At 43.1% G+C, this 16908-nt stretch overlaps 1 protein-coding gene across 3 annotated transcripts; it reads right to left on the bottom strand.

The window, feature by feature from the left end:
* Nucleotides 1-8835: 8835 nt before the first annotated feature.
* On the bottom strand, nucleotides 8836-16495 carry CLDND1 (claudin domain containing 1). Of its 3 annotated transcripts, none has more exons than XM_066241504.1 (6): nucleotides 16340-16441; nucleotides 15224-15267; nucleotides 14711-15017; nucleotides 12087-12197; nucleotides 10544-10681; nucleotides 8836-10431 (listed from the first exon to the last, which is right to left on the bottom strand). In XM_066241504.1, exons 1-6 carry the CDS (start codon nucleotides 16344-16346, stop codon nucleotides 10211-10213), a joined length of 828 nt encoding a protein of 275 aa, XP_066097601.1. In that variant the 5' UTR covers nucleotides 16347-16441; the 3' UTR covers nucleotides 8836-10210. The 3 variants fall into 3 exon arrangements, with proteins under 3 accessions (XP_066097601.1, XP_066097603.1, XP_066097602.1); XM_066241506.1 differs by having other exon boundaries at nucleotides 15224-15289; nucleotides 16340-16432; XM_066241505.1 differs by lacking the exon at nucleotides 15224-15267 and having other exon boundaries at nucleotides 16340-16495.
* Between the last annotated feature and the right edge of the window lie 413 nt (nucleotides 16496-16908).

Genomic DNA, 16908 nt, shown 5'->3' with positions numbered 1-16908 from the left:
ACTTCAACCAAACTCTAATGGTCAAAGCAATGGCAAGCCAGCCTAGATTCAAGGGAAGAGGACAGAGAAACTCTTTTTCAATGAGAGGATGATCAAAGAATTGCAGGGTCATGTTTTTGAACTACCGTAAGCATGGCTCACTGAAACAAACTCAAAGGCCAGCGTGTCTAAAGTATAGAAATTGCTAGTAAAAGAGTAAAGCCATTTAAAGAGTTTGTAAACTATCCTAAGAGCAGTGGGACAAAATTTAAAGATTTTTGATAAATAAGTAATTATTAAGAATAATGTAAAACATAAAAATTATTCATTAAATCAGAAATCTTATTTTCTTCAAAAGAAATAAATTGCTTATTACACATACATCTAATAATCAAAATAAACACTATTTCAGTAATCAAGAGAGAATTGCATAATATTAAGCAGAGTTCTTTGGGAACAGGGCCTGATTGAAAATGTATGGTAAAACTCCCTGTTGATGAAAAGTTACTTCTTGATGAATATGCCTTCGAAATAAAAGACGCCTTCATTTTTATACCCTTTAAAGTACTTTATGCTTCCCTCCATTTATTAAACTTGTAACTAATAACTCTCTGATTTCACCGTAGAACTTTACATCATGGTTTAAATATAGATAGGAATACACTGACTTCATCAAACTTCTCCAACAGTGTTAAACTGTATTTATTTCTGAATGTGTATTCTAACCAACTCAATAAAAAAAATTTAAACATTTTCTAGTAAAAGCAGTTATTATGAAATGTGCAAAAATCTAAGTGACTGAGTTCAATTGTGTATGCGGCATCACAAATGACAGAGAACTGAACCCAACTCCTCCTCCAGCCCAGGTGGGAGGAACACTACATTTACTCATCTCATTGTTATCTGCAAGAAAACATCAGAGAGCTTCCCCACCCCCTCAGTGTGAAACTTGGGCTCCTGTCAATCAATTCTAATTCTTTCCTTGATAGTCTTGTTTCAAGTATATTATTATATAATGGGGCTTTCTAGTAATTTCAAGGATTAACATTCAGAAACCTCTCTCTTATTTCCCGAGACTACTCTCTGCAAGGCATTGTGGGAGATGTTAGGAGATACAAAAATTAGGTAGGCAGTAAGTTCTAGTAGTGAAAATGATGTGCATATTAATCAGTTATATAAGGTAAAAAGTGACAAAAACCACAAAATACTACCCAGCATGCTAAAAGGAATTCAAAAGAATAAGACATTTGAGATGAGCTTTAAATTATTCTATCTGATAAAGAAGTAGTTGTGGTTTTTTAAAACTAATTTCAATGAAGTGATATGGACAGGGTTTGAATGTGTGGAGAATAGTATTCTGGTAATTAAGACAGAATAACAAGAAGCATAGACCTAAGAAAAGTGTGAACGGTGAAATTAACAGTGAGTTTGAAGTAAAAGGAAGGGAAAAATGTTGCAAAGATAGACCTAGCGACTGCTAGAGCTCGGATGGGAGACTGAATCTAGACTAGTCTAGATTTATAAGCAATGGATAGTCATTCAGTTTTGAGTAAAGGTTGATGTGATCAAATCTATGGTTTTGCAAATCAGACTGGCAGAATGTATAAAATGCATTATAAGGGAAAGAACTGGCAATAAGGAATCCAGCAAGGAGGCTATTGTCATCTAGCAACCTGAACCAGTAGAAAACAGGGCTTTTTTTTTTTAATTGATTTCAGTGAGAACAGAAGGGAGAGACAGGAACATCAAGCCATTCCTGCACGTACCCTGACCAGGAATTGAACCAGCAACCTCTACACCTCGGGCCGAGGCTCTACCCAACCAAGCTATCCAGCCAGGGCAAAAACAAGAGCTTTAGTGAGATACCTATCGCAGGAGTAGAATCAAAAAGTCTTGATAACTACTTATTGGATATATAAGGCAAGGAACCAGGAGTCATCAAAGATGATGTCACCACCGAAGGGCTAGCTGATGGGAGAAGCAAAGAAAACAGGGATTGGAGAAATTATGAAAGAGAAGTGAGTTTAAATTTGGCCATACTTCCCTGGCTGGTTGGCTCAGTAGTAGAGCATCAGCCTGGCATGTGGATGTCCTGGGTTTGATTCCTTGTCAGGGCACACAGGAGAAGCAACCATCTGTTTCTCCACCTCTCCCTAACCCTCTCTTTCTCTTTCTTCTCCAGCAGCCATGGCTCGATTGGTTCAAGCAAACAGCCCTGGGCACTAAAGATAGCTCATGGAACCTCCTCCTCAGGTGCTAAAAATAGCTCAGTTGAGAGCATGGCCCCAGATGTGCTGAGCATCAGCCCTAACCGTGCTGAGCATCAGCCCCAGCCAGGGCGCATGCAGGAGTCTATCTATCTCTCCTCCTCTCACTTGGAAAAAGAAAAAAAATTTTTTGGCTGCATTGTTTTGGATACCAAGAGAATATTCAAATAGAGCCGTCTTGAAGGCAGTTAAAAATTTCGACGGGTTTATGAGAGAAGACAGGACTGGGGATTTGAAAGCATCTGCAGAAAAATAAGTTAGCATTGACTGAATGCTTAAAATGTGCCAGAAGCTGTGCTAAGTGCCTTACATGTGTTCTGTTTTTAAGCCTCACAATAGATATGAAAAGTGAACATTATTATCCCACTGAGACCTAACGAAGTACTATAACTAGCCCAAAGTTTCTCAGCCAGTAAAAGTAAGAGCTAGGATTACAAGCAGATATGTCTAAATCTAAAGCAGACCGTTGATGTGAAAGTCATGAATTACTGCAGCTGGAGAGTGGCTCTGCCTTTTTCACCAGAATGGTGTCTAGTACATAGGACAAGGTCTAGCCCTCCGTTCTGTGATGGAGAGGGCAAGGTCCCAGCACCCCCCACTCAAAGACTCCAAGCCTTTTCCTTCCTCCAATCATCTTATTTCAAATGGGAGCACCTTCTGGAGCGATGGTTGGGTAATTAAGAGTAATATTGGGGCCCAGGCCGGTTGGCTCAGTGGTAGAGCATCAGCCTGGCGTGCAGGAGTCCCGGGTTTGATTCCCGGCCAGGGCACACAGGAGAAGCGCCCATCTGCTTCTCCACCCCTCCCCCTCTCCTTCCTCTCTCTCTCTCTCTTCCCCTCCCGCAGCCAAGGCTCCATTGGAGCAAAGTTGGCCCAGGCACTGAGGATGGCTCCATGGCCTCTGCCTCAGGCACTAGAGTGGCTCTGGTCGCAACAGAGCAACGCCTCAAATGGGCAGAGCATCACCCCCTGGTGGGCATGCCAGGTGGATCCCGGTCGGGCGCATGCGGGAGTCTGTCTGCCTGCCTCCCGTTTCTAACTTCAGAAAAATACCAAAAAAAAAAAAAAAAAGAGTAATATTGGGTTCAGCTGCCTCCAAATGAATCCTGGAAGAGATTTTAACCCTAAGGCTTTGAACTCTCTCTAGAATTTTTAAAGATAATTTCTTACCTTTCCTATCTTTGAACCCTCCTTAAGTCCAGGGCAACAAGAAAAGCGCCACTGTGCAATTTATTGTAAGCGCTCGTAACACCCAAAGGTTGCACTTATGGTGTGTGTCCCTGAAATCTGCTGCCAGACTCACAGATAGAGAACTGATGGTTGCCAGGGGTTTCGGGTACGTGGGTGAAAAGGTGAAGGGGAATGAGAGGTACAAACTTACAGCTATAAAACAAGGAAGTCACAGGGAGGCCATGCAGAGCACAGGGAAACAGTCAATAATATTGTAATGACCGTGTATGGTAAGAGATGGTTACTAGGCTTATTGCTGTGAACACATTGTAAGGTATATAAATGTTGACTCACTGGGTTATACACCTTAACTAATATTGTATGTCAACAACAACTTTACAAAACTTAACCCTTCAAATCAAATTGCACTGCCTGTGGCAGTAGTTGATTTCAGGAGTCTGAGAACAAGCCTCAGCAATCCGAGTTCCTCCCATACGCTCAACGGGCCTGAATCCAATTTAAACAACAGAAAGACAGATTTTTGATGCAGCTAATCTTGAATCATCAACTGATGCTTAGCAAAATCATCAAAAGACCACAAATTCCACACTTGTGCAGTCCTGTTTGAGAAAAAGGATAAAAACACAACCTTTGGCAAGATTGGTTAAAAAGACCATGTAATTAAGCTGTTTTGAAATGAACCTTAACTGGAAATTAGACTCTCCCCAATAATGTGGTACCAGCCTGTTCTAATCCCTGTGGGTGTGTGGCCACACAAACCGCCACAGTTCCAATTCCTGCGTGGACTAGACCCTGAGCACCCGGGGCAGGCAAAGGCCACCTCCTCTGTGCGCTGCTAGCCTCTACATTCTCACCTCACATTTACGGAGCTCTTACGTTTCAGGATCCGTGTGCCTTCTTATTTAACCCTCACAATAACCTATCAAAGTAGATACTATCTTATCCTAGAATGGAGTATTTTATATGTCCATTGTCAAGCATTTGTGCAGAGGTTAATGTCAATCACTTATGCACCGTCCTTACTGATTGTAACCAAGAGTAGGAATGCAATGAACTGATAAGCAGACAGGGATCAAAGTTTTCATTTTCTTCACAGAAAATGACCCCTGATTTAGAGGGACCCTAATCACACCAGCTACAGGGTCCCTCTAAATCAGGGGTCGGGAACCTAAGGCTCGCGAGCCAGATGTGGCCCTTTTGATGGCTGCATCTGGTTCGCAGACAAATCTTTAATAAAAAATGTTAAAAATATAAAACATTCTCATGTATTATACAATCCATTCATTTCCTACCGCTCGTGTTCATGGTTGCGGGTGGCTGGAGCCAATCACAGCTGTCCTCCAGGACAACACCAATTTTTTATTGGATAATGCGTAAGGCACACGGGTTGTTGTATGGCTCTCACGGAATTACATTTTAAAATAAGTGGCGTTCATGGCTCTCTCAGCCAAAAAGGTTCCCGACTCCTGATTTAAATACTGGATTAGAAAAAGTAATTTGGAACTGAAGCCAGAACAAACGAGGTTTCCTATTTCTTGCTGCCCAATCTGAATCTTCAGAGCAGCCAGTGGAGTGTGTTGGGTCTGCAGGCAGACTCTTCACACACATCTCCAGCCAGCGGTGGTGTGATGGATCAGGGCCCGACTCAGACAGCTAGTCACCAGCGGAAGAGTGCTGGAAAGCATGGGAGAGAATGCCTTCTAGAAAGTGTCAGATCTACTCACTTGACAAAGCCCACTGTTTCCTTCTAACAATCTGCATAGGAGAGAAGGAATCCTAGTTCTTGCTTTTAAACATAGCTTTCAAACGTATTTGTCAAACACAGCTATCCCACTGGATTTAGAAAGGTTTAAAAAGTTGCGGTGACCTGGCCACAACTAAATCAGCATCTCTAGTGCACAAATATTCTAACATTCTCCAGGCAATTCCACTGTGTAGCCCAGGCTGAGAGCCACACGTTCACAGGCTTGGTAACCCCATCCCCTCTTAAGGCAGCCAGTCATAACTAGCATTTTCTGAGTGGCTACTTTAAACTGAGCAATTAACACAATCCTCAGCGCATCTCTGAGGCAGGCAGGATGGCATTTCAGATGGGAAAAGTGGGGTTTGGAAAGACTAAGTGACAGACACCATTGCAAATGTAGTGTTCTTCCTCCTGAGCTGGATACTTAACAACACACTTTGTTACTTTCTGTGGCTGCCATGATCCCAGCAAGCTCTCCAATCAGATAACACATTTCTTCATTCATAGGGAGGAGCACGTGAGATTTGGAGAAAGTAGAACATTCATTTCAATACTCCCTCATAACTGAGAATATAAACTCCTCCCGTGGAAGTTAAGGAAGGAGAATAAGATTCTACTATAGATTTTGGAATAATAAAACAACAGTCAGAGATGGCTAAAGCTTTCATGCAGCTAAAGCAAAACAGCATCTTTTAAAACAAAATTGCTTTATTGTTTTGAATAGCCACCCTTGTTATCTTGAGACTGAAAGTAAGAAAACTGGATAGCACACATATGCAGATAAGGATAAGGCTAGAATCGTGAAGAAAGGTGCCAAGGGAGGTCATGGGAATAAAAGCAGCAAAGTCCCCTGTGAACATAGCGAGGAGAGTAAGAGCTGAGTGGACAGAACCAAGAACAGCTGAGCAGACAGAAGACGGCACAGGCCGAGGCTGCCGGAGGCAGGCTACTGTTCGCATTCTGAGACACTGAGAGGCTGAAGGGGGATGGACACGTTACCTGGGAACTCAGACATTCGAAAGGTAGCGACAAAACAGAGAACTCTCTCCTTAGTGCATATTTTTAAACTCTGCAAAAATTAAAATATAAATTGGATCTTGTATGTAAATTTGCTGAAAGTATGTAAATGTTAATGTGAAATAACATATTAATTTGCTAATAGACATTCATGCACACTGAAGAGGATTTAAATACTTCTTATTGTAACTTCTACATAGCAAATAATCATTCTGATTTATTCTTGCTGCAATTTAGAATTTTCACATAATGAATCTGCAGGACACTGGCCTATCATTTGATCCAATGGAAAAAATGTATCTTATTACAATAGTGTTGGAACATGTGAAAAGCAAGAGGGAAAGAATTCCTATGCACAGATGTGCTTCCTTATTTTAATTCTTCTTTTCAAGGTATGAATCATTAGTCCCTACTGAGTAGAGGAGGCCGAAAGGAAGACAAATAAACCCCGCCCGTGTGTGCCAGGACAAAGCTGCAGCCTGCTTGGGAAGTAAGTCGCATCTCAGAACTGCACCCTTTGCCTGCTCCTTTAGCTGCTAGGAAACTTCAGGAAGTGCTGCCACTGGTCAGGCAGGTTCATTCAACAGGTGTTTTTGTTTCTGATGAAAGCCAACATGAAGGTTAAATTTTGAAATGCCCTCACACTGTATCTTAGAGTCAAATGAAGATGACTGGATCTGTAAGTTTTAACTGCTGCTCTACAATTTCATGTCATCTTTAGACTAGAAAAACAAACTCTGAATTTGTTGTATGCTAGTCTTCCTCCCACTTGTGTGACTAAATCAGTTCACCTATAAGTGACTCATCAAGACTATTCTTCCTCCAATACACACACACACACACACACACAGAGAGAGAGAGAGAGAGAGAGAGAGAGAGAGAGAGAAGGTAAAATTCTAACACACTGCTATCAAATTCTCGGACTCTGGTGTATCATGACATATATAGTAGATACTGAGTTAATTGAACAGAAATTCTACTAGAATTATTATGACTTTTCTCATTGTATCAAATTTTACCTGTTTTATGGCTATCCCTAAGGAATTTTGAAATGAGTCCTTCACTAAAAAGGATTAGAAGACATTCATATCGTTTAGTTATAAGGTTAGGAACCATAAAGTTAAGATTTTAAAACAGGTTTAAGTTGCCATAAAGCTCATGTTCGCCCTGGCCGGTTGGCTCAGCGGTAGAGCGTCGGCCTAGCGTGCGGAGGACCCGGGTTCGATTCCCGGCCAGGGCACACAGGAGAAGCGCCCATTTGCTTCTCCACCCCTCTGCCGCGCTTTCCTGTCTCTCTTCCCCTCCCGCAGCTAAGGCTCCATTGGAGCAAAGATGGCCCGGGCGCTGGGGATGGCTCTGTGGCCTCTGCCTCAGGCGCTAGAGTGGCTCTGGTCGCAACATGGCGACGCCCCGGAGGGGCAGAGCATCGCCCCCTGGTGGGCGTGCCGGGTGGATCCCGGTCGGGCGCATGCGGGAGTCTGTCTGACTGTCTCTCCCTGTTTCCAGCTTCAGAAAAATGAAAAAAAAAAAAAAAAAAAAGCTCATGTTCTGGAAAATCTGAAAATTAGTTTGGTCACTTTCAAAAATTAGGTGAAGAGAAATTAGTAGGACTTTACTTGATATTCATTTTATGTATTAATTTTTAAAATGGTCAAGTATCAGTAATTCATAAGATTCTATCCCTTTAGAATCATGAGACAGCTGAAAACCTAGTTTTCACATCAAATAAAACAACATGGCCCTATGTATTCCAAAGAAGAGTCTTCACAGGAGAGGACACCTCAGTTACTCCATAACGTGCTTAAAATACCAACTTCAATCCCTATGTAGCAGCAGGGCATATGGTGCTAGCTCTCCATGTTAAAGGATGCTTGCTACTGGTGATGCTGGAACACAAAATTCCACTTCTGACTGAGTTTCTACAGAATGCTGTTACAATGATAGTCACAAATAACTTCGGAGTGACAAGAGGCAGGAACCACTGTTTAAAATAATTCCCAATAAAAAGTGCTGTTGTTCTATAATTTAAAAAATCCGTTCTAAAAAGTGTTCTGTGTTAGTTCACTTAGCATTTCTCCTGTTTACCCTCCACAGAAGGTGCTGAAAGGGAATGAAGGTTCACGAGTCAGAAAGAGAGAGAAAACTCGGTAGCCAGCCATTGCACAGGCAATCCTCAGCTGTGCAGTAATACTACTGGCTCGCCGGAAGTCAAACGCTGACTTGACTGTTTTAATAACATTAAACACAAACATCCAGTCACTAAGTGAATTTATGAAAAACTAGCCACATTAAGTATGACAGAGATCACAAAACTACTTGAAAAACCTGTGAATCAGAAAAAAACAAGAACTGCAGGATTCCATACATTGGTGGGACATAAAAATGAGACTAAGAGACATGGACAAGAGTGTGGTGGTTACAGGGTGGGAGGAGGGAAGGAGGGAGAGGGGGAGGGGGAGGGGTACAAAGAAAACTGGATAGAGGGTGACGGAGGATGATCTCTCTTTGGGTGATGGGTATGCAACAGAACTAAATGACAAGATAACCTGGAAATGTTTTCTTTGAATATATGTACCCTGATTTATTGATGTCACCCCATTATAATAAAAATTTATTTATAAAAAAACAAACAAACTCTGAAACGTTAAGAGATAGAGTCTCTTATTTTCTAATGGGTGCAAGAGGTTACCACAATTCCTGGACGAGAACACAGACCCAAACACTGGACACAGAGACAGGTCTATAAAGCAACAATACATGTCCCACGGAGAGCCACGGGGGCGCTTATTCACAAGCTTGTACTTCTTTATCCAAAGGGGTTGAGATTTAAATCAGCCGAGTCTCTTATCATTTTCAATTTTATTTTCTATAAAAGACAGACTTAGGATATTGTAAGAAATTACTAAATTACATTTTAAAAAATCTGTCAAGTGCTATAGTAATGAAATAAATAAATAAGATTTTTAAAACTTCAATGTTTATAGACATATTTATAAAAAAAAAAATGAACCAGAAGACATTAAATAATGCTGATACACACCAGGAAGGGATTTAGGCAAGGAAAGGCACATCATTTCACCACAGAAATAAAGACCACGGTCAGGAGGAACAACCAGCAGCTGTGGTAGTTTCCCAACTCCAGAGGGTCTTTATGGTGGAACGTTCTTTATGGTACTTAGCTGAAATAAAAAGATAACAGTGGAAGAATTTTACTCTGTGTCCCTGGTGTAGTATTAAAAAAAAAAAAAAAAGCACTCTTATAATAAGCCTGGTGTGTTAAGGGAGGAGGAGCAAAACTTCCAAATTGATTTGGCGGTAGTGAAAATCCTGACATATTAAGGAGATTTGAGGGGGGGGGAGGGGGAATAGATAAATCTTGTCTGACTGCACTGGAATTCCTGCCGTTACAAAGTTAAAATTTCAAGTAAATACTGTATTTTTCACTTCTTTCTTGTAGAGAAACAGCTGCCACATTTCATCTCAATGAAGCTATGTACCAACATTTAGGGGAAAGGACCTTATGTAGCTTAAGTCTGAAAACTAGCACTAATGCCTCTGGCTGACTGGCTGTCCATAAAGAAAGTGAACGTAAGTTTTGACAATGATGCTGTTTCCCAATGACATAAAATTTCCAGTTGAATACATACAATTACTTTACTGAAAAGTCTAACAGACATCAGCAGAACTAGCTCTGGGTCCATGTCCCACTATCGGTTACATTTCACAAATTTGTGCCAAGTATCTACCCATTCCCTTCTGTCTGGACTCTGATCCCGTATTACTTTGTTTGAAATATGGTATCACTCTGAGTAATGCATATAAATTTTAGTTGTATTAAAAAAAACACACAACTGTGAATAAATTAAGTGGATTTTCAAGATAAAATGATATATCCACAAAATAATAACAAAAATGTTAAATTAAAAACTATTGGGGTGGAGGGGGGACAAAGGAAAATATTACTCTTAAAAAAACAACAGAAAGAGCAGTTGTAAAGCAGCTAGTCTCCCGCTCAAGCCACACGGTACGCCTTCATTAAGGTGTACTCCTTCCGGTTGGTGTGCGCCGCCCAGATGAAGAGAGCAGAAGCCATGAACTGCAGAGGGGCCGAGACACAAGCCAGGCAGAAGGACCACCCAAACTCCCCGGTCACATTCTCAGGCAGCTCGAGTTTCTGGTGGAGTAGTTCAATTCCAGCCACGTAACAGCTCACTGAGCCCAGTGTGCACAGACCTTGGAAAAAAAAAATGTGACAGGTAATATATGAATACTGAAGCATTACAACTCTTCGGCCTCTAGGGAAACAGAAAGAAGGTAAAATGTTAAGGAGGATGACCAGACCCACCTGCGAGGAGATGGAGGATGCCTGTGGCAATGGTGGGGTACAAGCTCCGGCAGATACAAGCACAGAGTCCAATCAAAGCCCCAAAGCACATCAGACCCAGGCTGACGAAAGGGAGGAGGAACTGGCAACGCCAAAGATCTGAGTTTAAAAAGAGTGAGAGAGAAAAATGTTACCATGATTCTAGACAGTTTTTCTACAATGGCATTTTCTTTCATATTCTAATTAGATCTTTTCTCAAAAATGAGAAATATTAAGGTTTCTTTTCTAAAGAACACTGCTCCAAAGAATGCTAACTCTGGCCTGCTACCAGTACAGGACACTAGCAGTTAACCGTTAGGATGTCAGCAGGAGAGGGCTGACTACGGCAGGCACTGTTCTACACGTGCCCCTGAACTATAGACAGCGTCCGAAGGAAAACATGCTGGCTTGGCATACAAAGAAATCTAAGTCCTCATAGGATCTACGGCAGGAACACGTTAATGAATGACGATAAAACTCCTGTTGAAAGAATATATATAAAGCACAAAGTAGAGGACCTGGTATATACCAGACATTCAATAGTAGTTTGGATTATCGGAAAGTCCTTCAAACACATGGGAGGAAAGCTGATGACTTCACAAAGCATGCCATTCCATTTCTAAACTATTTTAATTATTAGCAGTGTATTAAAAGCAACTGCAAACCAAATCTACCATTTAACACTAGTTTTACTTTTAGAACGTTTATTTAGTAGTAAATAAACGTCTTCCTAATGCATCTCCAACACAAAACTGAAAATTTGCCATTTATTCCATGTTTCCTCTCATGACACGGTCACTCTTCCAGGAAAGACCCAGTAAGTCTCTGTGGTTTGGAAACTATGTCCATATCTGAAGACAGTATTTCCTGGGTGGCTTGACCCTCCAGGAACAGGGTGCTCCTAATATTTATACATACATTCATTAACTTTCGACACCCACACTTTTGTTACTACCACCTAAGACTGACATTCAACTGACTCATACAGAGCTTGCAGCCACCTGTTTTCACACATCCCCATCTGAACTCAGGTAGCTTGTGTTTAACTCTAATACAGGTATTTATTAATCCCTATTAAATTCCCTCTTTAAATGGACTCTCTAATAACATCTTATTTTTTAATTGAAAGGTTTTAAATAGATGGGAGGGCACATTCATTGGCTGTTCCTCTTAGTTGTGCGCCCCCAGGTCCCTCCTGCACGTGTCCTGACGGGACTAAAGCTGCAGCCAGGCGTTCCGGGACAGCCTCGGACCAGCAAAGCTCACCGCCAGAGCCAGTCACACCTTTTGAAGCGTCTGGATTTTGTCACCCACTGTGTTATTTTTGCCTCTCTCAACTTCCTATTTGCAATTTGGTACGTATGTACCTAACTTCTAATATACATTGTCAACAGATCAATTTGTTGAAATACTGTTAAGAGATCTTATTTCAAGTTGACAGAATGTTCCAAAATCAGAATTCAAAAAAATGAAAAATCACTGCCTATTTTTCCCCTAATTGTCCTGCTGATACCAAAGTACTTACAGGTCCGAAGAAGATCAATCCCACTGTTGTGGTTTCCAGGATCGACATACTTCTCCATGAACTGCTCATTTAATGTGAAACCATTGCATCTCGTGACCATGTCAAACGATTCTGGAACAAAAATAACAATGATTGCTTGTTGTTTTAATCATAAGAATTCAACAAAAATCTCTTTCAAAGCCCTGGCCAGAAAGCTCGGTTGGTTAGAGCATCATCCCAATGTGCAAAGGTTGCTGGTTCGAAACTATGCTCCTGCCTCTTTCTCTCTCGGTTCCTCTCTCTAAAACCAATAATTCAAGAAATTACTCTCTGAAATAAAAAGTGACATAGAAAGATATTCCCAGAGGAGACAGCAACCTCACTGACTGACATGTAGGATCTATGCTCAATAGATGCCAGTGGTTCTCAGTGGCAGGCTTAGATACGGGCACAAGAAAGGGAAAAACAGTGGAAGCAGCACAATACATAAGAACAGATATGTAGCCATGGATGGCTAGCTCAGTGGTAGAGCGTCAGCCTGGCGTGTGGAAGTCCCGGGTTCGAGTCCCAGCCAGGGCACACAGGAGACGCACTCATCTGCTTCTCCACGCCTCCCTCTCCCCTTCCTCTCTGTATCTCTCTTTCCCTCCCACAGCCAAGGCTCCGTAGGAGCAAAATTGGCCCGGGGGCTGAGGATGGCTCCCTGGCCTCCACCTTAGGTGCTAGAATGGCTCCAGGGGGCTGCAACAAGGCAGTGCCCCAGACAGGCAGAACATCGCCCCCTGGTGGTCATGCCAGGTGGATTCCGGTCGGGCACATGCGGAAGTCTGACTGCCTCCCCCTGCTTCTCACTTCAGAAAAATACAAATACAAAAAAAAAAAAAAAAAGATATGTAAGAAGACTAGGAAGGAGGAGGGAACAAAAACTGAAATAAACAGGAAACAAGATCTTCTTCCCTAACCAATTCTACCTGCCATCTTCCTCACCTCAGGTGATGACAATTCCACCCTTTGTTTCTTAGCCTAGAAACTTTCGAGTCATTCTTGACCACATGTGTTCCATCAGGAAATCCGAGAGGCTCTACCTTCAAAATTATATCTAGAATCCGTGCTCAGTCCTACTACCCTGGTCTGAGTCGCACCATCTCTCACCTGAATCGTAAGCCTCCTAACTAGTCTCCTGGCTTCCACCTTTGCCTGCCACCTGCATTCACCGTATCAGCCTGGGAAACCGGGTCATCACTCCTCTGTTCAAAGCCCCTGATGGTTCCACCACATTCAGAGTAAAAACTAAAATCCTCATCACGCCTAGAGAATCCTGCATGATTTGTCCTACTTCTGCTTCCAGAGTACATTTGTCTCTAACAGAATACCTACTCCCTCTCCCTCCATTCCAGCCCAGCGGCTTCTTTACTGGTCCTTGACGATTTCAGGCATGCTCCCAACATAGGGCCCTGCAGCAGCTGTTCCTTCCAACCTAAACGGTTCCCTCTGCCTCCACAACTACCTATATGGCCGACACCTTCACTTGTATCAGGTCTTTACTCCAGTGGTGTCTTGCTGAAGAATATCCTTCCTGCCTATAGCACTACCACAACTTATGCCCACCAATATCATATGTATTTCCATCTCCCCTTTATTTTTCTGTTGATTCGTAACACGTGTCATCTTTTAACATGCTGCATAATTATTGTTTATACTGCTATACTTATGTTAATTACTTATCACCCCTTACTAGAATGTAAGCAGATCCCCCAGGGGTAAGAATTTCTGCCTCCGATGTGCTCTAAGCTACTACGCCCTGGAATATGGAGACATTCAATAAATATTTGTTGAATGAATGATAAATGGTTACTAAGATTCAAATATCAAGTACTCCTATGCTCTCACAGAGTTAAACATTTTACAATAAATTTTGACCAACTTTCCCCACTTCTAAACTTTCTGTTTTCCAAATCACAACTACCGTTCCTCTGATATGTGGCAACTCAAGCTATTAGGCTGTGATCTGATTCTCATCAAGACGCCAACAGAAGTAGTCACAAATAAAAACAAAATGTAAAGTTGTTCCTTACAAAGAACTCTAAAGTTTCCATTTTAATAACTGGAAATTTAAATTTTTAAATGTTAAGAATGCTTGCAAAGTAAACCTGAGAGACAATTTCTAAGATCATTTTTCTTCTGTACTGCGCATTTTTAACCTATAATGTAGAGTGGGTCAAATTATATCCTCTAAGACTTAGAGTGAAATAATATCTACTAAAACACAGCTAACACATACAAGGACTATCTATTCATATTTGTTGACTTGATTTTGGATATTAGTTCTTTTTACCAATTATTTCCTCATGATGTGTGAGATTAATAAAAAGGCTTTTAATGAATAGGTAAATAAGTACAAAGACTTAAAATGTCTTTCCCAAGATAAGGACAGTTACTCATCCAACCAATACTTAGGAGTATGTATAATGGTAAGTCACGGAAGGAAGGCGGGGAGAAGGGAGTAGGGAGAGAAGAGACACCTAAGGTATATTCCTTTAATGAAAGAGAGCTCACAAAGTTACTTATACATAAGCTGGCCATCATCACATCCCTTTGTCTACTGTTGAACAGGTAAAGGGGACAGAGGTTTACAAGAGAAATACCTGTCTTTTCCTGGTTATTCCAATTTATGTTTTGGGGTACAGTGATACACCGTCTCCACAATCCCACTGTGCCATTGTATCGAAAAAGTGCGTCATTGTAAGTCTTTTCATCTGCCTCATCACTAGCGAAGTCGTTCCAGATGTTTTTGTTCAAATCGCTGGAATTTTCTTGAACTGGACTTCGATATTCATACCAGAAGTCTGTGCCGATGGAGGCAGCCATGTAGATGGTGGAAATGAGGCTAAGCACACACGCAATGACAAATGCTGTAGCAAAACGGTTATCCATTCTGGCATTCAGACTGCTCTGTATAAAAGTTGAAGAAAAGTTAGCCTCAATCACGGACAAATAAAGGTTGTTTTGAATGAAATTATCTTCAAATCACCCTTTATTCCCCAGCCTTTGGATATTTAAAACAATGTCTAATCATTAAGGAGTGTTCTTTAAAGCATGTTTGAAATGAAGTTCAAAACAAAAATTATCATAAAAGTACTTAATGAAGGCTCACATACCCAGGATGCTACGGAGACAGAGGTCTTGTTCTCTAGTCTATCACCTGCACGCTAAAACAGACAACACTGAAAAGGACATACACATTACAGATACAAACAACAGACATGCCCAGAGTCAGCAATGTACCATGCATAAATTTTACATTACAGACTGAATTTTTTTATTCAAGCTGCAGAGCATTAAGTGGTTTGGGTCTTAGTGTGAAAAGGGCATAGGAAAAAGGAAGCAAAGGAAACCCGCTCCTCCCACTTTCCTCTGAAGAAGGAAATCTTCGGAAACAAGGTTTCAAGTCAGGAAGACCGAGTTGAAGGTCCGCGTGAATCCGCAGGGAAAGGTTGTTCTAGGCGCACAGAACAGCCAGGAGAATAACGCATAGAGCTAGATGGACCTGCCCTAATCCACCCAAGCGAAGCCGAGCGCCTTTACGCGGCCAAATCCTCCGCTCCCATCTACCCTCCCCATTCCTTAGACTTTGAACTTCCTCGTCTGCGAACTCGATGACCTCGCCTCGGCCGTAAAGACAGCTGAATCAGACAAACTCGGAGCCCCGCCGGGGCGCGGGCCGGGCGGTGGCGGTCGTCAATGGCCGCGGCAGAATGACTCAAAGCGGATCCCGCTGAGTCAAAGCCGGCGCCGCACCGCACGCGCCGCGGAGCGCGGACACAGGCTCGCACGCCGGGGCTGAGTTGCGAGGACGGGGAGTGACTGAGATCAAGGCAATGACAGCGATTAACGAGAACTCCGCAAGTTGGGTTGGTGTTTGGTTTTTCTGCTTTGTATTTAACCCTCTTCCACCCCGGTGCTCTCAAATGACCTTAGCAGGTCCCGCGGCCGGGAGCGGCGGCTCTCCCAGGCCGGACGCCCGGCGCCGGGAGGGTGGACACGAGCCGGGGCTCGGGTGGGGGAGCCCTGCGCGGCCGCCGAGCCGGGGCCCCCGGGACCCAGCCAGGCCCCTCACCGGACCGCTCAGCCGGAGAGCAAGCCCCGCCGCAGCGCCGGGCTCGGAGCCCGCCCACCCCGGCCGCGCGCGGGGCGGAGACCCCTCCCATAGCCTCTGCAAACGTCAAACGGCTACGCGACCCCGGCCCAGCGCCCAGCCGGCCCAGCTCACTCACCGCCCATCCTCCTGCTCCGCCAGCTTCACCCTCCAGCTCAGACCACAGCACCCTACTCGCTCCGCGCCTCCTCTGACGCACTTCCCCGCAGAGCCCGCCCCCTCCACAACTCCCGCGCCTCGGCCTCGGCCTCCGCCCCAGGCCTGGCCAGGACCCGGGGCCGAGGGGGCTTGTGGGAGTTGTAGGAGGGGCAGAGAGAAAGCTGAGAGAGAAGGCGGTGGGAATCGCAGGCTCGGAGCGGGGCCTTACGGGAGATGTAGTTCAGCTCCGGAGAAAAAGATCTGCAGCGTGCAAAGGGTGTTCTGGGCTGATGTGTTCTTATATTTTACGAAGGAAGGGACAAGGGTCTACATATTAAGGCGAACTGTCTCCGGTTTATTGCTGGTCGTTGATTGTGACCTGTAGAATTCAGGTTTTGCAGTTTTAAAGAGGAAGACACAATTTCAATTCAAAGACAAGGGAACTGAGCTCAGGGTGAATAACTGACTTATCAAACTTTAATATTGGGGTGAGCTGACTAGCTTTGTGACAATAGACAATTTACTTAACTTCTTTAACTTTCAGTTTTC

This window comes from Saccopteryx bilineata, chromosome 8 (genome assembly GCF_036850765.1).
Source record: "Saccopteryx bilineata isolate mSacBil1 chromosome 8, mSacBil1_pri_phased_curated, whole genome shotgun sequence".
NCBI lineage: Eukaryota > Metazoa > Chordata > Mammalia > Chiroptera > Emballonuridae > Saccopteryx > Saccopteryx bilineata.
This window is presented reverse-complemented; position numbering and strand designations above follow the sequence as displayed.